This window comes from Coregonus clupeaformis, unplaced genomic scaffold, assembly GCF_020615455.1.
Source record: "Coregonus clupeaformis isolate EN_2021a unplaced genomic scaffold, ASM2061545v1 scaf1336, whole genome shotgun sequence".
Taxonomy (NCBI): Eukaryota; Metazoa; Chordata; class Actinopteri; order Salmoniformes; family Salmonidae; genus Coregonus; species Coregonus clupeaformis.
In genome coordinates this window covers 59568-82122 of record NW_025534790.1, presented here as the reverse complement: position 1 = coordinate 82122, position 22555 = coordinate 59568, and the positions used below count along the sequence as shown (strand labels likewise).

The window sequence follows — 22555 nt, the reverse complement described above, 5'->3', positions numbered from 1 at the left end:
CTTGTTATGTCAGTCACTGAATTAGCCCATGTCAGCAAAAAAATTTTAGATTGGTAAATTAGTCTTGCCAGCTAACTAAACTTGTAGTAATCATGGTCAAATTACCGACCAGGGGTTCCCCATTGATTTTGTTAGTCACTCTCACTCAGATATCATTCAAAACTGCAAACATTTCTCTCCACCCTATGGAAAAATTATAAAATGGCTAAATTTCCTCTCTGCCCCATGTCAAAATGTGTAGAATTGCACAACTTATCATTTTTCTATCCGATGTCAAGAGGGGGGGCCGCTAAAATGTTTTGCTCGGAAGGTGGGGGGGGGCCCAACAAAATTTCACTTAAGGTGCCCAAAAGGCTAGGGCCGGCTCTGACTGCAGGTGTGGGTATGGATGTGGGTACTCAGACCCACAAGCCACTGCAGCCCCTCATGATGAGTTAGATTTTTTGTGGCCCCCATCAAAGTTGCCCATCTCTGGTTTTGCATGCCTGGCTTTTCACATACAGCATTGAAATAATACTCAATACTGTCACACTAATTGTACCACAAATGGTAGATCACTGGAGAAGCACAGGTTTCTTACAGGTTGTGTGGCTTGTACAGTAAATAGGATTGGTTAAGATGGCAGAGCAGGTGGACACAGGCTTATTTGAGTGTGTGTGATGTGGAGTGGACACAGGAACCTGTTTGTGAAAGGTGTTGAGACACCTGTGGATAAGAGGTCATTCTGTATAGATGAACAAATCTCATTAATTACCACAAGACAAGTAGAAGCCAATACTTTCATCTTTATTATTAATCTTGTTCTTTTTGTTTAAATAAATTTTCCTTTGTAAAATCTCAAAACGAAACACTGAACAGGTGTGTTAAAGCCTGTCTTAATTTAAAACAATACACAACAAAACATAAAAACACACGGTAACTCTTTTCTGTGTCTTGTAAACAACCCCCCACCACTCCACAGTTTGATAAGATTTGGCATGTCCTTTTTTCAATACGTATGCCTTCAGCTCTTTGTGTCATTAAAATGTTATATTTTTTTATTATTGCAGTTCGGACAATAAAAAAGACAGTCTGCAAAAAAAACTTTAAATGAGAAAACTAAGCATTAGTGCCAATGTTCTTGAACACACAGCAGTATACCGAATGCACTCAAAACATATTTTTAGACCTTCTGTAAGCAGCCTCGCACACTATTCATGACAGGCAGTAACATGCACACATACATTATCCTCACATTTGCACACACACACACACAGGGGTTTATCACTTGGTCTCATTCGCACTCACACACTGAGTATTCCACACACAGTATCCCACTCTCTGAGAAATGCAATGTTGCCTCATACTGCCAGAGTTTCAACAATTATCATAGTAACAGTAACACACATGATTGAGAGAAAAACAACAGTAGGAGGTCAGCATTTGAAAGGAACAATTACATTTCAGTATTCCATTGTTCAAAATAAAACAACCATACAAACAGAAAAACTAACGTACACAGTAAGATACAGTTCTGTCATCAATCAGAGCAGTGTGTTTGCATGTGTTTTGATTCAGTCTCCATAAGGGACATGAATGGAAACTGCAGGTTGTCCTGCATCACGTAGAGTTTTCCTATATGATGCGAGTAATGCTGTTACAGTGCCCATCTGTCTGAAGGCTAGTTAATATTTGGTGTGTGCATGTGTATGTAAGTCTGTCATCAAATCACCTACTAAGCACAATGCAATCCAGCCAGTCTCTCAGACCGACAGACTAATTTTTCAGGTTCAAGTCTAGCAGTTGAAATCTTCATCTGTGGAAAAAGGCCTTATACACATCTAACAGTCCCTGCATTTGTTTATATAATAGCTTAAGTCTGGCCATGAGAATGTGTGTAAGCATGTCTCACATTTCTGTGTGTGTTTACATGTGGTTATATATTGTAATTTCTATATGTATTTGTATGTTTCCCAGTGTATGTCGTGTCAGTGTGTCTAAATATATACTTATGTGAAGGTGTGTCAGATGGAGTCAGCCCCTCCTCCCAGCAGGTCACCAGGCAACAGGGCAGCTGGGCTGCCCATTTGGTGCCTGTCCTCCATTTGGGGTGCACCCCACAGGCTGCTGCTGGAGTAACCTGGAGTCACACCACCCCAGAGCCCAGACCTCCCTGCCTCCACCTGTCCCACCCCACCCCCTACCCCCTTCCCAGCCCCGTTGGCGCTCCACTGAGCGAAAATACCAAGCCCAGGTCCTTGGGCTGAGGTGGCCTCCGGAGAGCTGCCCGTACCATCCAAACTTTGCCAGCCAGAGCCGGAAGGCCCCACACTACCCAGAACTCCTCCTCCCCCACTGTTTCCACCCGAATTGTTTCCTGCTCCTCCTCCTACTGCTCGTTCACTCCCCGGGGAGCCCCCTCCGCTGTTTCCCACCGCTGTGCGCGTTCCTGATGAGCCCTGGGCCGGCCCTGCCCCTGGGCTGGCCCCCTCCGTCCCTCCAACCTGGGAATGTGCAAAATAGCGAGCCACTTCCTCCTCACTCACAAACTCCGCCAGGATTGTGGTGTTACCCAGAACACACCTGGAGAAAACAAAAATAGGGGCATTGGCTTAGTCTAGTGTCCTTTAGTAAACAGGTGAAGTAGTAGAAATTTAACATTAACTGAATGGTCATCAGGCTCTCATCCAGCATTATAATCTGAGAAGACTTGTTTATAAAAAAACAAAGCCCTTTGTGTGCATAAATGAAAAAATACTCAAGACTGCAACAAATATATTAATCATTGCAATGATAAAATCGAGCAATTACTACTTTTTAAAACATGCTGCATGGAGATAACATTTCAGCACATTTGTACATATTTTATTAAAGGTGTTAAGCATGACACTAGGCAGCAGCCCGGTGTGTGTTAGTGTGTCGAGGGGTAGTAGCCTACATGTGCAGTGCACCCTGGGCCTTTGCTGCTTCCTGACGTGTGCTGTAGCGAATCAGGGCACTGCCCTGGGTCAGGCCGAGGTGAAAGGTCAGCAGGGGGCCGTGCTGCATACAGATAGTCCGTAGTGTGGAGCCATCTATCTGTACGGGAACGGAAAACTTAAAGTGAGATACCAGTGTGTCTGTGGTGAGCAAGTGTTAGACTGTAAAAGGGCAGGCAGTAGAATTACACATTTTCCATCCTGTTTTTCCCTGAGCAGCCCTATCATGCCAAAGCCATTCATGCAATCCTTAATTGATTAAATGGATCAGCCAACTTCACAATCCAATTACGCTTGGGTCACGCATGATACCGACTAATTTGCATAAGATACACCAAAGGAGAATGCTGATGAACAAGAAATTATTATTTAATGCATTCAAATTCATGCCCACCTCTCTCAATGGCCATTTTGTTTAACAGCTGTGATAAATTCCACTTCGATGATTGGTCAGAAAACATAACATTCTGACTCACCCATAAGATAATCCCCGGGCCCTCTTTCCCACCCTCATCCTTCTGCTCATTCCCTCCCTACTCCCTGCTCATTGGTGCTAGTGCTAACATTTTTATCAATTCTCTCCCTGTCTGTACCTGAGGGGTGAGGTTGCTGAGCAGCAGCCAGCAGCTGCCTCTGGAGGCCACACCATCACTCCACGCTGAGCCTACGGAGGAGAGAAAGAGGGCAGTCAGAAACAAAGGGTAGTCTTTGAATCTTTTTCTGTTGTAAAGCCAGTGAGTGTACACATGGGTATCTAATAAATATCTTACTACAATGAGTTCTGAAAACCAACAGCTATAAATGGTTTCATATCAAGTTGGCCAGGAAACAGATAAAAATCGCTACAGGGTTGTTCCAGAGATATAATATTACCTGTCCCAAATCTTGAATCCTGACTGGCTCCGCCCTCTCCCCAGCCCCTGGCCAACCGCGGGGCTCCGCTGCCCCATGGGGATGTTAAGGCCTGTTTCTGACTGGTCAGTCCAGGAGGGGGACGTGACAGCTGTGAGCTGACGCGATTGGTCTTCCACGGCTTGTTGTGTCCGATGGGCTCTGGGGGCCAGCTGGGTTTGTACTCCGAGTACTTTGCTGAGGAAACAAGCACAACTTTCAACATATCAAAGAAATGACCAAGGGAAATATAGCTAATTTCAATATATTATCAATTTACAGAGCTTTGGTTAGAAGCTCATTCTCTCAAACATTAGACTTTAAAGCTGTTCATATATTAGAGAGTGCTGCTACCTGTGCTGTGTGCATTGCCAAGGGGGTTGTCTGAGGCACTGTAGGGCCAGGCACCTGGTGAAGGCAGCAAGGTGTTGAGGGAGGGGTTTGGCCCTGCAACAGAGAGAGAGATAGAATGTGTCAAGAAATACTGCAATTCAACATATGGTGTGCCTAGGGCTGTGCCGGTCACGAAATTTAGTCAGCCAGTGATTATCAAGCAATTAACTGTCGGTCTCATAGTAATTGACAGTTAATTAACATAAGCACATTTAGCATCTCCTGGCTTCCACACATAGCCTACAAGCCACGGATGCAGACCTTTGGAACATCTACATTTAAAAAAGTCTAATAAATCCATGTAATATAGCCTACACCTTCACAATAAATCCATTATTTATTTTAGACAGGTCTAAAGAAGCATGATATGAAGAAAATGTAGTCTATTTCAGAAAAGAATAGCATACTCTGAGTTGTCCTTATGTTAGGTCCTGATCTGGCTATGCCAAATGGCTGTGGGCTACACTAGTTAATTTAGCAGACAAGATTTGCTTAGAATTCCGTGGCATTATTTTATAGTACGAATAATACAATTGAACAAAGCTGAATAAAATAGAAAGGATATTTTCTCCAAAACGATTTGAGGGAGTGCGCACATTCTATTCTGTGTTGAGCGGTTAGCAAAGAAATAGGTATTCCTCTATGCTTAAGTTATTAACGTAACTTTAGTTGTCCTACAAACGTTGGGCTTTATGTTTAGATTTTTAATACATTGTAAGGCTGCATGACGCGACTAATGATGATTTGAAAAAAGTCACTTGAAAAGGCATGAGCTCTGCTTAGTTTTTTGCGCAGGCTATACACACTACATCAGTCACTCATTTACAATTTGACAAGCACTTGATAATACCTTGAATTTAACGGCGGCATCCCCTTTGTGTGGCCGTAATGCATCCTAAAAAAAATCCATACCGTTTGCGGCCAGTGGCCGTTGTGCACTTCTCCCGGAGTGCTGCGTGCTCCATCACATGATCGGGTCCTTCTCACAGGCTACAAGTGAAGACAGACATATTGGGGACGCAACTGCGTGCATCCTTATCCAATTCCGAGGTGCATATTTAAGATCTTGGAAGATATGTCCACATTTACTTTCGTCAGCCAACAAGATGAGTAGGCCTAACGAACAGCAAAAGCACTAGCCTGTCAATCTACTATCCCCCATAGCACAAAGGTCGACCTATTCTATGCGAGAAATATATATTCCAAACAGTCTGGGACAGTTGTGGGATGCGATAGATCCCAAATTAATACAACCACTATCATCAAAAAATCTTTTTACGCAATGTGGCTAACACAACAGATCAGAATGTTTAGCTTAAAAATGTTGATAAACTATTAGGCTATTTCTTAACATTACAAGCGCAGCAATGCGCACATGGTAGTAGGCTATAAGCGCGAATGTTCCATTAGTGGGAAAACACCATTATCAAAAGTGACCGCAAATGCAATTATTTATGTAATGCTTGTATTATAAAGATGCACTTTTATGATGAACATTATCTTCCCCAATCTTGAAACTCACACGCTGCTTATGTATGCCAGTTAGGCTCTATACCCCTTGTAAAGCAGATTAATGTGCTTAATTTTAAGAAGTTAATTTGGCAACTTTAGTTGTGATACAAACCTTATTAAAACATATAGGCCTATGGGCTAGGCTACATGAGGTGTGCAACTATGATTTTGAAAAGGTTGCCAAAAAAAGGCATTGTTTCTTATGCTGGACATCATTCACAAGTTAAAATATATAATTCACAAGTGATAGGCTAACATTGTCACCCATCAGACTATTCTTGTTTTAATCTTTACATATACTAAATAAAATATTTGTGAAATTTGTTTTGATTTAGAATGGACCATTATCATGCACCTGTATCAAAACAGGGGCAGCGGAAAAAAACACATGTCATCTATGCACTTAAATAGCGAATGGAGGATGCTTTTCCCCGTGGTTTATTTTCATGCCAGCCAGGTAGGCTATACTCCTGTTGTAAATATAAGCAATGTGCTTAATATTAGGAAAGTTGAGGAATAAATATAGCAGGCCTAGCCTATAGAAAGCTGATCCTCCTCTTTGTAGTAGAGGCAATCACTATTTTCTCACGCAATTGCATAGCCAATTGAAATGATGCGCAACATGAACTCATGGGCTCTCATGAAGTGTTTGATTAGATTTTCGAATTCATTTGCATTGATGTCAGAGTGATTCCAGGGACAATAGAGTGCTGAGTACCAGACAATTAGCAAGTTTGGTAGGCAACAGAGCTTGGAGAAGCCTAATTACCGTGACTAAACGGTCACGTGGAATTTGACTGCCTTCATGACCGCCGGTGTGGCGGTAATACGTTCACCGCAACAGCCCTAGGTGTGCCAATAGGTTTAATCTCATTCAATACTTATACAGAAGCAGTGATTACACAGCGAGTACCTGTGTTGTCTCGCAGTAACTGGTGGTCAGAGTCGCTGAGGCTGGAGGGTCCAGGGGAGCCCAGCACACTGCTAGGGGTCATGTAAGGGTCAGACTCCGGGTCAGCACTCTGGATTCCTTTCCAGGGCACTCCGGGCTGGAACTCTGTCACCGCAGAAACCACAGGGAAGACTACTGAGCTTGGCAATATTGACATTCTTTGCTACTGCAATGTTTCATATGTGCATTTCAATTGTGCATTGGGCACTTGGGGTACTGAAAGCAAGTTACCTGGGGGCCAGCTGGATGTCCCAGTCATGGTACCCATCTTGCTTCCAGGGGTACGGTGCCAGTTGTCAGAGGGGCCCTGAGGGGGCATTCCCAAACCATCAACCCCAAGCAACTCATACTGTGAATATGGGGAGCCCCCTCGAACTTTCATGGGCATGGGTAAAGGACCTGCAATAGCACACAAGACAAAAACAGAAATACAAATCATTTTGGTCAGTTTGACATGTCATTTCCTTTTATAGCGTTATATTGGTATGATTATTCATGTCATTAGTATCTCAATAGCAAGCCATTGGATTTTAATGACTCACCATTCTTGTGTTGGGCTGCATCTGGGGGAGAGGGGGCCGGAGAGTGACCCTCCATCATCCATTTGAAGCGGGACTGCTGCCCTCCTCCATCCTTCACCCCCCCCACCATGGAGCCCAGCTCCAGCCCAGACAGGTTGCCTCTGGGAGCAAGCCCTGAGATACCGGGAAAAAACATGGTCAGATGTCACAGCCTGATGGTTCATTCAATGCAGTCATGAGCAAAGGTGATGGCTGTGTTGATAAAACTTGGGCCAGTGTAATCCCCCTGAAATCGAACACCACGGAATAGGGACTAGGTGATTTAAATGAAACACTTTCGTCACGGCAACAGTGATATATGAGCTACTGTTTACACAAATTAGTTGGACATGATTTAGTGATGCCTTGCCTTTGACCTCATACTGAGCAGACTGCTCTAAACTGACAAATTGGACTGAGATGTGTTGGAGAGATAATAACAAAGCCCAAACCTAAGCAACTTACCAGAGTACATCCCATGTGTTTTGGCATGAAGATCTGACAAGGGCCCAGCCATACCAGGGTGGGGCATGGAGTCTGCCATCGGCTGTTTTGGTGCCCCTCCAAGATGAGATGGGGACAGTTTGGAGCTCCCACTGCCTCCGCCTACCCCTCCCTGTTGTTGCTGTCTCTGTTGTTGCAGAATAGCCATGATTCTAGCCAGCTAAGAAGAGAAAAGATTGAAAACTACATACACAAACACTGCATCAAGAGACTAACGACAAGCTGGTTAGCAAGCTACTACATGCTGAAAGTCTAGCACAACTATTGCATCTAATATTTAAATTAGTCTGAACTGCTATGTGTATAGTGATAAGGCACTACACTACTATGGGACGTTCAGTACCTGCTGTGGATCAGGCTGCTGGCGTATAGGCTGGGGCTGGGGGAACTTCCTCTGGTTCTGCAGGAGCTGCTGCTGCTGTTGCTGCTGCAGAAGGAGCTGACAAGCCTGGGGGGTGGAGGAAGGTATGGGAGTTGGCAGGCATTGTAAGTAGTTTGACTATTGTATTCCACTGAGAGAGACAGTGTAGTAGCAGTTTTACAGTGAATATTACTTGATATCCAATCCATACAAGATTCTTTGAAGTCAGAAGGAATTACTGAGCAACTTGGAAAATTGTGATAAAATGGTGCTGATTGCACAGACAGCCTGAACTACAACACCGAGGCAGAGACTATTTACCAGGTGGAACTGCTGCACATGGGGGTAAATGTTACTAAGCACGGCAAGTTGCTGTGGGGAGAGCTGAGGTGGGAACACCCCTCCGCCGACACCTCCAACACTGCTGCCAGGAGAGGGAACCTGCTTTAGCATAGGGCCCGGCACCTGCAATGTGAAATACAATAATTCAAAAATGAAGCATCAACATGTGTATTAGCATTGTGGACACTGGATAAAGAAAAATGCTCTCTTGGATATAGAATGTAGAGTTTTGTTAGACAACCTGGCCAATATTCCAAAATGGTGATCTAAGAAGGACAAGCTAGAAAATATATTGTTCTTGACTGTTATAGCACTTGCTCATACCCAACGTGGAACAACTTTCAAAATAAACAACATTAATATTCATGAGGTACACAGGTAACACACCTGAGCAGACAAGAATTGATGAGGCACTTGTCCGCGTAACCCTTGGGAAGGGTTCATGGGATGCATCCCAGGCTGGTGCATTCCCCGAGGCTGAGGCATCCCACCGCTGCCACCAAATACACCATGACCACCCATCTGGAATGATGGATATACAGAAGAGTACAGTTAAATATGAAATTATAAAAAGGAACAGTGAGAGCTGATAAAAGGAAAATATCTATAAAGTTAGTTGACAGAAAAAGCTAGTTGATGTTAGCTGGCTAGCTAATGATAACGTCAACGTGTCTAGCCTCCTCCACCTAGGCCAATCGACAGACCATGCAAACATTGCTTAGCACAGCTTCTAGGGCACCTTGAACCCTTTGACAGGAGTATGACTCTCTTACCTTGTCACTGTAAGGCCCCATGTCTCCAGGCCCCATGTCTTTGGAACTGGGCATACGGTAGCCTCCTCCACCTCTTCTCCGCATTTCACCGCTGTAGTCGTTCATCCCTCTCTTATCTCCTTCCAGCTTTTTATCAAGACTCAAGTCCTCGCCCTATTAAAATAGTAGGAAGCATGAGTTTTTACTCACCAAAGTAACAACAGTGTGGTCAAAGACTTAGTAACTTAGTTGTAGTCACGATCTGGTTAACTACAAACATGGTTATGTTTTAGCGTTTAAAACATATTTATTAACTTATTTAAGTATATCTTCGGAACTACCCATTTCTCAACATCATATGGAGAATCGGTGCTACCTAGCTAGTTCCAGCTGGCTAACGTTAGCTACTAGCTATGCTAGCATGTAATTACATTCCAAACCATGGTGAAATACTATGTAAATCCACGAAGACGACACATAAATTCATGCAAAGAACTGCAACGCATCTCCTCCTGTGTGTTTGGTGGAATATGGGAATCCACTGTATGCGGTGCTCATTTCACCCCGGAGGACTTCGATGGCTTAGTATAACCAGTGGAAGGCAGGATCCGGAATAAGACTGACTGAAACCAGGTGCTGTGCCGAGTGTTATTTGTGAAGCCTGCTAGCTCTATTTCAGGGTTCCCCAACTGGCAGCCTTATTTGGGCCAAGTTTTCTGAGCAAAAAACATTATACACATACATACACATATAAACTCAGCAAAAAAAGGAAAGTCCCTTTTTCAGGACCCTGTCTTTCAAAGATAATTCGTCAGAATAACTTCACAGATCTTCATTGTAAAGGGTTTAAACACGGTTTCCCATGCTTGTTCAATGAACCATAAACAATTAATGAACATGCACCTGTGGAATGGTCGTTAAGACACTAACAGCTTACAGACGGTAGGCAATTAAGGTCACAGTTATGAAAACTTAGGACACTAAAGAAGCCTTTCTACGGACTCTGAAAAACACCAAAAGAAAGATGCAGCGGCAGACCACGTGTAACAACACCTGCACAGGATCGGTACATCCGAACATCACACCTGCGGGACAGGTACAGGATGGCAACAACAACTGCCCGAGTTACACCAGGAATGCACAATCCCTCCATCAGTGCTCAGACTGTCCGCAATAGGCTGAGAGAGGCTGGACTGAGGGCTTGTAGGCCTGTTGTCAGGTCCTCACCAGACATCACCGGCAACAACGTCACCTATGGGCACAAACCCACCGTCGCTGGACCAGACAGGACTGGCAAAAAGTGCTCTTCACTGACGAGTCACGATTTTGTCTCACCAGGGGTGATGGTCAGATTCGCGTTTATCATCGAAGGAATGAGCGTTACACCGAGGCCTGTACTCTGGAGCGGGATCGATTTGGAGGTGGAGCGTCCGTCATGGTCTGGGGCGGTGTGTCACAGCATCATCGGACTGAGCTTGTTGTCATTGCAGGCAATCTCAACGCTGTGCATTACAGGGAAGACATCCTCCTCCCTCATGTGGTACCCTTCCTGCAGGCTCATCCTGACATGACAATGCCACCAGCCATACTGCTCGTTCTGTGCGTAATTTCCTGCAAGACAGGAATGTCAGTGTTCTGCCATGGCCAGCGAAGAGCCCGGATCTCAATCCCATTGAGCACGTCTAGAACCTGTTGGATCGGAGGGTGAGGGCTAGGGCCATTCCCCCCAGAAATGTCCGGGAACATGCAGGTGCCTTGGTGGAAGAGTGGGGTAACATCTCACAGCAAGAACTGGCAAATCTGGTGCAGTCCATGAGGAGGAGATGCACTGCAGTACTTAATGCAGCTGGTGGCCACACCAGATGCTGACTGTTACTTTTGATTTTGACCCCCCCTTTGTTCAGGGACACATTATTCAATTTCTGTTAGTCATGTCTGTGGAACTTGTTCAGTTTGTCTCAGTTGTTGAATCTTATGTTCATACAAATATTTACACGTTAAGTTTTCTGAAAATAAACGCAGTTGACAGAGTGAGGACGTTTCTTTTTTTGCTGAGAAATAGATAGGACACACCTACTCATTCAAGGGTTTTTCTTGATTTTTTACTATTTTCTACATTGTAGAATAATAGTGAAGACATCAAAACTATGAAATAACACATATGGAACCATGTAGTAACAAAAAGTTAAATCAAATATATTTTATATTTGAGAATCTTCAAATAGCCACCCTTTTGCCTTGATGACAGCTTTGCACACTCTTGGCATTCTCTCAACCAGCTTCATGCGGTTTCAATTAACAGGTGGGCCTTGTTAAAAGTTCATTTGTGGAATTTCTTTCCTTCTTAATGCGTTTAAGCCAATCAGTTGTGTTGTGACAAGGTAGGGGGGTATACAGAAGATAGCCCTATTTGGTAAAAGACCAAGTCCATATTATGGATAGAACAGCTCAAATAAGCAAAGAGAAACAACAGTCCATCATTACTTTAAGACATGAAGGTCAGTCAATACGGAAAATTAAGAACTTTGAAAGTTTCTTCAAGTGCAGTCGCAAAAACCATCAAGCGCTACGATGAAACTGGCTCTCATGAGGACCGCTACAGGAATTGAAGACCCAGAGTTACCTCTGCTGCAGAGGATAAGTTCATTAGAGTTACCAGCCTCAGAAAATGCAGCCCAAATAAATGCTTCACAGAGTTCAAGTAACAGACACATCTCAACATCAACTGTTTAGAGGGGACTGTGTGAATGAGGCCTTTATGGTCGAATTGCTGCAAAGAAACCACTACTAAAGGACACAAATAAGAAGAGACCTGCTTGGGCCAAGAAACATGAGCATTGGACATTAGACCGGTGGAAATGTGTCCTTTGGTCTGGAGTCCAAATTTGAGATTTCTGGTTCCAACCGCTGTGTCTTTGTGAGACGCAATGTGGGTGATCGGATGATCTCTGCATGTGTATTTCCCTGGTGTTATGTTGTGGGGGCGCTTTGCTGGTGAAACTGTGATTTATTTAGAATTCAAGGCACACTTAACCAACATGGCTACCACGTCATTCTGCAGCGATACGCCATCCCATCTGGTTTGGGCTTAGTGGGACTATCATTTGTTTTTCAACAGGACAATGACCAAACACACCTCCAGGCTGTGTAAGGGCTATTTGACGAAGAGAGAGAGTGATGGAGTGTTGCATCAGATGACCTGGCCTCCACAATCCCCCGACCTCAACCCAATTGAGATAGTTTGAGATTAGTTGGACCGCAGAGTGAAGGAAAAGCAGCCAACAAGAGCTCAGCATATATGGGAACTTCAAGACTGTTGGAAAAGCATTTCAGGTGAAGCTGGTTGAGAGAATGCCAAGAGTGTGCAAAGCTGTCATCAAGGCAAAGGGTGGCTATTTGAAGAATCTCAAATATATTTTGATTTGTTTATCACTTTTTTGATTAGTACGTGATTCCATGTGTTATTTCATAATTTTGATTTCTTCACTATTATTCTACAATGTAAAAATAGTAAAAATAAAGAAAAACCTTTGAATGAGTAGGTGTATATATATTTATTTGTATTGTTCATTGTTGGACATAAGACTAAAAACACCAGTAAATCAGTTCCAAATGATTAAAAAATTTGGACATCTGTTCAAGTATTCCCACGCATAATAAAGAGACACGTGATCGTATAAAAATGTAAGCACGGTTTGAAATGATTATGTTTTAGTCAAACATTATATCGGTTTGGGCTTATCGTGGTCAATTTGCAGTCTACAAATTATTTGTAATTATGTTCCGGCCACCCGACCATCCACTCAAGAAAACATTTTAATAAATCGTCCCGCGGCTGAATCTAGTTGATGATCCCTGCTCCATTTCCTACCGGTACATCGAGTGTCAGCAGTGATGAGATAAACCGTGTAAATTCAATGTGGATTTACCTCACTACATCGCTATTCGATTAGCTAGCGGACTCGCCCTCTGAAGTCCTCTCCTTGTCTCTTTGACTTTGATAGCAAACTCAGCCGTCAATTGTTAAGTCTCCACTCTCTTTACTTTATATCTGCTGGCTTTTTTGTTGTGTACCGTGGGTTCCTCCCTGTGCTAGACTAGTTGTTCTCTGGCTTACTACTTAGCCATGTCGATGTGGTGATTGGCTAGCTAGGCTAGTTAGCTGGCTAGGCTAGCTAGCAGGCTAAAATTACTAACTTTTTAGCTGGCTTTCTAAGAACTGCATATACTGCTAACATTATTTGATAACTGGTTAGATGGCATTATGTATTTCCAAAACGTTGGTTTACTTTGGGGCGGCAGGTAGCTTAGTGGCTAAGAGCGTTGTGCCAGTAATCGAAAGGTCGCTGGTTCTAATCCCCGAGCCGACTAGGTGAAAAATCTGCCGATGTGCCCTTGAGCAAGGCACTTAACCCTAATTGCTCATGTAAGTCGCTCTGGATAAGAGCGTCTGCTAAATGACGTAAATGTAAATGTAAATGTACTTTAATGTAGCTGTAAGCTAGGTGTTGACAGTAACTGGCTGACTCAAGCAGTGCTAACCAATGTTCCCTCTAAGACTGCAGCACAGCTCCCCCGGGACTGCTGCGCAGAAATATCAGCCCACAGAGAGAAGCAGAGCAGTGGTCACCAACCGGTCGATCGCCAAGGCATTACTAGTCGATCGCCAAACATTTCTGTAAAAGATAAAGCGTTGTGTTCCTTTTTTTCGTCTCGGGCTGTTGGCGGTAGGTGCACCCGATTCAGCTGCCCTGCGTGCCGGGTAGGCAAACTGTTGCCATTTTCAACCATTTCATGTGTCTGAAGGTACAAACACAGCCTTACCGGCGGGCCCAGAGAGCAAATCAAGTGCACTATAGGCCTACCGCTGGCCAATCGGATGGCTCAGATGACCGTGTCTGCAGTAACGTAGCAGGCATAAAAGGAAGCTACAGCAAAGTTGATACTGTGAGATTTCAAAACATTTAAAACCATGACTAGAGAGAAACTCAACGAATATAGCAAAGAGATTGTTTTTATGAGTGAGTTCATGTTTAAGTTCTTACTCAGCGCTGTCAACACTTTGTATTCAACACTTTTACAAGCCATAAAATGAGCGTTCTTCCCATTTCCACTCAGCGCTACAATAAGCACTGCAGCAGTAATGGATGAGTAGGAAAGTATCTATAGGCTTGCGTTATTATTAACAGCTTGGGTCGTTTTTAATATCGAGGAATATTTCACTCTGTTCATAGGACTAACATGAATTTGTGCAATAATGCGGTGCGACTCGAGTTTCGCCATCAGCTGGAAGACGGTGTCCCTTTTTGGTCAGTGTCAGTGGAGGAAAGGGAGAGCGGAGGGATGTTGAGAGGCGGAACCTCTGTATGCTGCTCTCTCCCTCCGCTGAGACTGACCATCAGATGCAGGCACCATCAGCCCAGTAAAATAAAAATAAAATGCTAATTATTTAAATGTATGCTCACTCAGCTGTGCCTCACAAGTAATACAACAACAGCTCTATTACCGGTGTGCTCATATAGCCTACCTCAAATTTTGAAATATAATGTAAAAAAATGTCCCGAACAACAATGCAATGGCAGGGCAACTCAAGCAAAGCTAATATGCGGTGATAATGTATTGGGCCTATAGTTTACTGCACAAACCTGATTGCTACAGCACTGTTTTTAATTGGTTAATGTTGCATAGGCTTACGTTTTAAGTCAGGTAAAAAAAAAAAAATCTGAGCGGTAGATCTCGGCTTACATCTTGACTCAGAAAAGGTTGGTGACCACTGTTCTAGAGTTTTCCCTGTTAACACTATCAACGTTTCCCTTTACAGTGGCAATTGTGATCGAATCGACGCAATATTAGCAGCTTTCAATGCAACATACCGAAACAAAACTAACTATGTAAGAGATTTTGTTGTAGGCAGAACGCATTGGAGTAGAATTCTACTGCATTGACACGCACTACTCAGCCCGTACTCTACACAGACCGGTGCGACATAAACAAATCAGAACTGCAGTAGCTCTATAGGCAAATAGACCATTGCCATATATGGATCTGTGCCATTTACTTTGAACTGGACTGTGTTTACAGCATGAGCGGTCATGAGTAGATGGGCTTGTTTTGAGATCAAAGCGAGAGCTGCATGTAGCCACATGTGCACATTTTGTTCATATTCTTTGCTAGTTAGTGAGTTATTATCCCAGTTATAGATCAATTGTAGTCAGCAATAGAGGAGTGATTGCATCCTACAAGAGCACAAAACATGTACATTTCTAGACACCTTTGAAAGACGAATCAGGTAAATACCTTTTTTTGTCTTAAAAGGGGCAGGGTTGTATTTTGACACAGGCTGGAATAAACTAAGTAGCCAATAGGCAGAGGGTTTTCATTATATGTCACACCCCGCAAATGTTTTTTATGGCATGACTTCAGCATTCTGATCAGTTTTATGTAATAACTTGAAAAATAGAAAAAGTGAGGTGAAACTTTGCATTGGGACTTTTGATGGGTATTCTAATGCAAATCCATATGTTACATGTGGTTGTTTATGCTACCTACCCTTGAACAGATAAAATGCATCATCACCATCCTTTCTTCCGAGACATAAAAGGGCTTACCATGAGTCCCATATTTTGGAATTGTCGTGTCATGGGGTTCATCCAGTGGTCTCCACCTCCACCCTTTAGGGAACAAACAAACACACAAACATTCAATGTAGCGAAACAATCTCTCAATCAGAAAGATATCTTTCATAGATCAACAGATTAGGACATAAAAACAAAATTGAGCAAGCAGACCCTAATCACAACATACCTTGAGGTTGCCTCTCTTTCCCCCGGGGCCTTGCCCCCAGCCACCAGAATTGTAGTTGCTGCTGCCCTGGGAGCCTGTGCTGTTCCAAACTCCACCAACGTCCTCATCCTCATCCCAGCTGGAGTGTCGAGAGGCTGGAACTGGGCCCTCTCCTTTGCCCCAGCTCTCTTGCACTGACTTTGAGCCTATGGGACATGCAGAGAGGGGTCATGCAATGTCCTAAGGAGCAACAACCAACAACACGTTTGCCTTACAATGAAAACTCATTGAAGTGTCTTACCAGATTTGGATGAGGGATTTCCCCAACCAGCGGCTTTGCTTGAGTCATCTGGGTCTCCCCAGCCAGATGGTGCATCAGAAGTCTGCCCCCAGGAAGTGGTGCCATTATCCACAGATTGTCCAGCGAGGTTGCCACCCCCTCCCCACATACCTGGGCCTAGTAATACAGAGAATACCGGATTAAGAAAATCTGCTAGAAATTCACATTTTTGGCCTTTGAAGGAATAAATCCGGCATCTCTTACCCATTCCAGGTGCATTGCCAGGGTTTGAGTCCCGGTTAGCTGGGATCCCAGGCTGTCTCCTTGGTGGTGGCTGTTGTACGGATGTTGGTGGACCCTGTTGAGCTTGGCCTTGAAGTGGCTGACCAGAGGGGGCACTGTTTTTATCCCACAGGTTCACATTCTTGCTGTTGTAGCAGGTGGGATTGCCCCAGGCAGAAGTGCCATCGTCAATCTCCATCTTGCGGCTGATGGACTGAGGGGAGGGTTCCTCCCAACCGCTGGGCTCAGGGGCCTCAGCAGGCCCAACAGGGATCTGAGGGATGGGGCCAGCAGTCCAGCCTGAGCTTTGGTTCTGATTCTGGGTGGGAGGACCTCCTGACCTGCCCAAGCCTCCTGGTGGCGGTTGGGTCTGTGATTGGTGTTGCTGTTGATTTGGGGCTTTCAGTGTTGCCGCTTGGCTGTTTGGTATCTGTGCTGAATGCGGCTTCATGCTCCAGTCCTGGTGCGGTTTGCCGCACATGTCACCTCCACCTCCCGAACCCCTCTGTGGGCCTCCCACATCTAGGTTACCCCAAGACCCCTTGTCCGTGTTGCCTCCAACTCTGCCCCTCCCTTCCCCCCAGCCTCCACTGACTGTCTTGGGTTCACGCTGCGTCCAGTCGCCTCCCCCTCCCCCTCTTTGTCCCCATCCCCCTCCTTCCCTACCCATCTCTTTCCAACCCCCTGCAGTCCCTTTCTCCTCCTGACCACCTCCCCAGCCACTCCCTCTTCCACCACCCTGTTCTCCGAAATCTCTCCAGTTACTTCCTCCGCCCCCTCTGCGGTCCCTCCCCTCCTGCTCCTCACTGCCCCAGCCTTTGCCTTGGCTCTCTGAAGTACTGATGTCGCCCCAGCCTCCACTCGTCTTTCCCTGGCTGCCATCAATATCTTCCACTGGCGTCCTGGAGGCAGCAGAATTCCTCATGTTGGATGGTGGAGCACATTCATCCCAGCCACCCCTTGAAGGTACAGGGCCAGGACCAGTGTTCATAGTAGGCATGTGGGCCCCAGCAGATGGATCAGTAATTGCGCTGTTGCTTGCGGGGTAAGTAGAAGCTCGACTAGTAGAATTTACGGCTTGAGATGGAAATGCAGGGGAACTGCTTCCCTCACTTCGACTGGCTGCTCCTGTATCCAGGTCCCAGGCCACATTCTGCTGTACCTGGGTCTGCCCCCATCCGGTGTTGGACAGCACCCTGGGATCCAGATCCGGCCGGCTGAGCATGCTCTGTAAGGCCACTTCAGGGTTGGGGGGTGGGTTGCTGGATCGGTGGCGGGAATGCTCCTGGTGCCGATTGTGACTCCCAGGCCTGGACCCTCCTCCACTGGAGGATGAGGGGCCTCCACTTCCTTTGCCACCTTGGCCTGCCCATTCCCCCACCACTCCGTCGCCAGCATCAACCCCTTTCTGATTGTCCCAAGCTCTTGTCATAGTAACAAACGTTGGTGAGGCAGAGTCCTGGGATATGCCGCCACCACCGCCTCCGCTACCTCCACTGCTGCTGCTCTTGCTGCTCCCGCCTCCACCGCTACTTCCTATTGCTGGGTTGCTGGAACCCCTGACACCTGTCGACCCCTGTGTACCACCCCAACCCTCCTCTGTACCCCCATCCCATGCTCCCTGAGATACCACTGGGGTATTTGAGCTAACATCATTTCCCCTGACCCATGCTTCATCTCCTGCCAACCCTGCTTTCTCACCTTGGCTGCCAAAGTCCCACACGTTTTCCTCCTGCCCCTGAGCTGCATCTCCCCCTTCTCTGTCCCACCCGTCAGTCTTAGAGGCACCTGTGTTGAGGTTAGAGGAGAGGGGAGGCAAGGCTCTCCATGAAGAGGAAGAGGTTGTGGAGGAGGAAGAAGAGGCAGAGAGATTCCCGCTCCTTCCAACAACCCCACTGTCCACAAGGTTTTCGCCTCCTTGATTTGGTCCTGCTCCGAGCTCCGGCCCCAAGCCCCCCCAATCCCCATGGAGATGCTCTCCATCCCTGGCAGGCATTTCATGGAGTTGGTGCTGATGGATAGCTTGATTCACAGAGGAGAGTGGATGAGTGTGTGTGGTACTGGCAGAGAAGGAGGTTGTGATGGATGAGGGCACAGCTTCGGTGGTAGCTGCACCAACCCCTGTCGTTCCATCCTGCACAAGGGCAGGCCAGGCTGAAGGGTTGGCATTAGGGTTGAAGTTGGCACCAGGAATCCCACTGTTCACACTAAGAGGGCTCTCCTGAGTCCCAGGAAGAGAGGAGACTTTGGAATTGTAGAGCACTGGCCCCTCTGCTGTTGCTGCCGCGGCCCCTCCCATTCCAGGCTGACTGGAAGAGCCCCACACGACACCAGACAGGACACATTCAGTGAGTGACGAGGGGGAGGAGTGGGGTGGGGAGGGACTGTCTGAACTCCCAGCTCCTGCTCCTCCTACCCTCAGCTGCTGTTGGGTGCATTTGTCACTCTGTGAGGCACTGCTGTTGTTGGGTCCATCCAGCTCTGCTCCCTCGGAACCCGCTCTGCCCCCACCCACGATGCTGGGCCACTCCTCAAGGTCACTCCCATCCACTATCACCTTCTCCCAGCCCTGAGAGGGGTGCTGGCTGCCAGAGCCCACCCCCCATGTGGAATTTGCATAAGTCGAAGTAGAAGAAGCAGCGACTGAAGATGAGGGTGAGGAGTGAGGGGGTGAAGGAGAAGGTGAACCCAGATTGGGATCTGTAGAAAATGAGCAAATATACTTTGTTAACTTGAGGACCGTGTTTGGGTTAAAACAGCATGTTAATTACACTTGGACGAATATTCACTCTGCTGCCGACTTCAGATCCAAACCACATCTTTTCATTTCAATGTTGACCCACCTGTGGCTGCATTGGGGGCCTCTCCCTGTGAAAGAGGGGGTGTGTCTCCCCTACCGCTGCCTCCCCCCAGCAGCATGCAGGACAGTGGTGGCTGGCCCCTCTTCAGAAGCACTTTGTGGTCCTGCTGGCAGCGGAATCGTGGGGGCACCTCTCTGGGCATGTAGCGCTGAGTGGGCTGAGTTCCGGTGGGGGGCTGTCCGTTGGCCACAGCCGTCCGGTTTGCATTGTTCCCGCCCGGAAGAACAACGAACCCAGCTGCAGGGCAGGGGGACGATGGTGGAGCGGGGCCAGGGCTGGGAGACACAGAGCCAGGAGTGGCTAGTGACTGCGTAGAGGAGGGCTTAGTTGATTCTGGCACTTAAGGAAAATGAAAAGAATGAACCAAGTCAATAAAGTCAAAGCTGCTCAACATTGGAATACATCCTAATCATAATGCTATGTAACATAATTTAACTTGAATATTTCCTCTCATCATTATCTTGGTTGATGAAAGGAAGGGGTGTTACAAATGATGTATATACAGGACTACATACAACAACAAAACATATCCAATTTGTAAGTCGCTCTGGATAAGAGCGTCTGCTAAATGACGTAAATGTAAAATACCTTTGACTTTTTGTTCAGTCACCTGAAAGTATAGAAGACTGTCAGTGCCATGAAACAGCCCACAGATTATCGTAATGAATGTCAAGCGCTAATACCACAAGCAGCTATGGAGTGCAGGCCAAGTAAATATAAATAATTCTTGCAGTCACGACTTCTACTAAAACACAGCCGGAACAGTGTGGCTCTGACTTTCAATGGACCATGGAACTGGATCAAACATCAGACAATTCTGTTTTGAGGAACATACCAGAGCACTCCGTGAATTATGTAGGCCTAATTTCCAGATGAAAAGTGGATATTATATTATGTACCTTCTGGGAAGCTTCCCTTTTCTTTTTATCCTCTTTCTTCTTTTTCTTGTCTTCCATGAACTGCTGTTCCCTTTCCTGATTCTCCTATCTGGAACACATTTAAATGGATGTGGGCATTGCTATTGGGCAATAGGCATCAACATCAAGTTACATACATTTTCTGCAACTTGCCTAAAAACTTTTATCAACAGTTTATCAAAATGAACTCTTACACAATTAGTTAATGTCAGAACTATAGTATTAAGCAGACAACCTTGGCAACAGTCTGTGGTAGCCATCCTGAATTATTCATTTGAAAGCAAACGATTACGACTCCAACCAACATGCAACACATGCACACCAACCGAGAGGAAATGTAAGACTGGGCAGTACCTGTCTGGTAGATAAAAGAGAACCCGTTTGCTAGTAGAAATATTTAATTGTCACGTAGGCCAAGGCCTAGCGAGCTAGTAGAGATGGCGAGAAGGTGAGTGTGTGCAGGATAGAGCGAGCTAGTTGGCTAGATAGGTCAGGTGTCACGGGGTGGCATTTAGTTTTAGTCCCCCGTTTGACTCAGCTTTACAAAAGCGCTCCACTGAAAACGCTAGTAAGCTGAAAATGAAGTTTTTTTTGTTGAGTGTATGTATGGGAAACAAAAACAAAGCAAGTTCGCGCTATGGAAGGCATTTTGGCAATTTCAACAAGAGTTTGTCCAAATTGCGAAGTAGTAGTCTAGTCTGTAAATACATTTTAAGGACAGCAGTCAAGTTTGTCTGAGGAAAATGTTTTGCTAGCAATCTAATGTTAGAGTAAAAACTAGCTACTTATTGACTAGTTAAACCATGTTATATGTGGATCTAAAGCAGCATTTAATAAAAAATAATGTCCATAATAGCTAGCTAAATTAGCTATGCTAGCTAGTGCCACTTAATACAAATCAGCTAGCTAGCTAGTAGAAGCTTGAGTGGGGTCTCGCTCTGACGTTTGCAAAGGCCTATTCCAGCCTCGAGCTCGAGTACAGAGAAGCCCCAAGCTGCACACCCGTGGCCGTGGACTTGAAAAACGGACGAAACAGACTCCCCGTGAATAAAGTCACGCAACGACCCAAACGTGTGTTAACCTAGCTAGTTAAATCGTCAAAATAATAGACATAAACTTGCTGTAAGATAGCGCTTTCGTGCGAGCGACTTTGATGTCGTTAACTGCGGCTCCAAAAAGGTAAAGCCAAGTAACTGGGGAACACGACGTACAGCTGGCTTGCTAACCAGCTCCCATAGCTAAGCGCCATGCATAAAATAACAACAAATACAAAATGTAATAAATAAAAATATCCATACATTACATCGCCTACACAGATATACAGTTAGTTAGCTGAGAACTCCGTGCCTAACGAAAATAGTTGTGCAATTTTTTAATTGAATTGATTGAGTTTCTTAAATTATTCATGCATACACACTAGACAACAATACTGCTTCATAGCATAACTTGTGTGTACAATCAACTGTCATTTCTGGACTGAAGTGACTGACAAGGCCAAAGAAGCTACGATAAAACTTCGGTGACGTTCTCTGTAGCTAGATGGCTAACGTTAGCTAGCTGTCGCTTATAACGTAAGAAACGTAACAAGGTAAGAAAAAACCCAATAGCACACATATTTTACAACTTTGTAATAAACAACCTAACGTTACAAAGTGTGAAATGTTTTAGTTACTCACCTCAGGAATCACAAACAACATAAAGTACTTTATGAAATTCTTGCAGACCTAGTTAGCTAACGCTAGCTTAGCAATCTAACGGTAGTTCGAGGCTTTCAAAGCTAAACCGAATAAGAAATAACATCACCAAAATGCGAAATGTTCATAATAGAGAAATTCATTTAACGTATATATTTTCGGACGAATGTAGTTTTCGCTATAAACTACACATGCATAACCTCTTGGTGGTTGCAAAGCGCTCTGAGATCGGTTAGTTTACTATCGGCCATTTTGCTTCTCTGTGCAGCTGTGTTGTTGACCAGACGGAGGGGGGGGCTGGATGCATATCTGCACTCTGCAGCAAGGGGGCGTATTCTCTCCCAAACGTGACGTCATTTACATCCAATTAGAGTGTTATCAGAGATGACACAAAGTTGTAAGCCAAAGCAACAGTACAGCACTATAGCTAGACAGTGGAAACTGAACTACCTCTGCCATAACTCTGTGAATTTAGATACTGCAAAACAAAAACCAATCAATAACCTAGTCCGTT

At 45.2% G+C, this 22555-nt stretch overlaps 1 protein-coding gene across 1 annotated transcript; it reads right to left on the bottom strand.

Annotated features, from left to right (window-relative positions):
* Nucleotides 1-765: 765 nt before the first annotated feature.
* On the bottom strand, nucleotides 766-22326 carry LOC121569018 (trinucleotide repeat-containing gene 6B protein-like). The gene is made up of 21 exons (XM_041879600.2): nucleotides 22024-22326; nucleotides 20330-20417; nucleotides 20019-20040; nucleotides 19413-19769; nucleotides 16552-19269; nucleotides 16309-16464; nucleotides 16029-16213; nucleotides 15833-15895; nucleotides 9246-9398; nucleotides 8860-8994; nucleotides 8452-8595; nucleotides 8113-8217; nucleotides 7731-7929; nucleotides 7248-7400; nucleotides 6937-7104; nucleotides 6667-6810; nucleotides 4203-4295; nucleotides 3831-4046; nucleotides 3551-3621; nucleotides 2918-3057; nucleotides 766-2562 (listed from the first exon to the last, which is right to left on the bottom strand). Exons 2-21 carry the CDS (start codon nucleotides 20384-20386, stop codon nucleotides 2004-2006), a joined length of 5838 nt encoding a protein of 1945 aa, XP_041735534.2. The 5' UTR covers nucleotides 20387-20417; nucleotides 22024-22326; the 3' UTR covers nucleotides 766-2003.
* Between the last annotated feature and the right edge of the window lie 229 nt (nucleotides 22327-22555).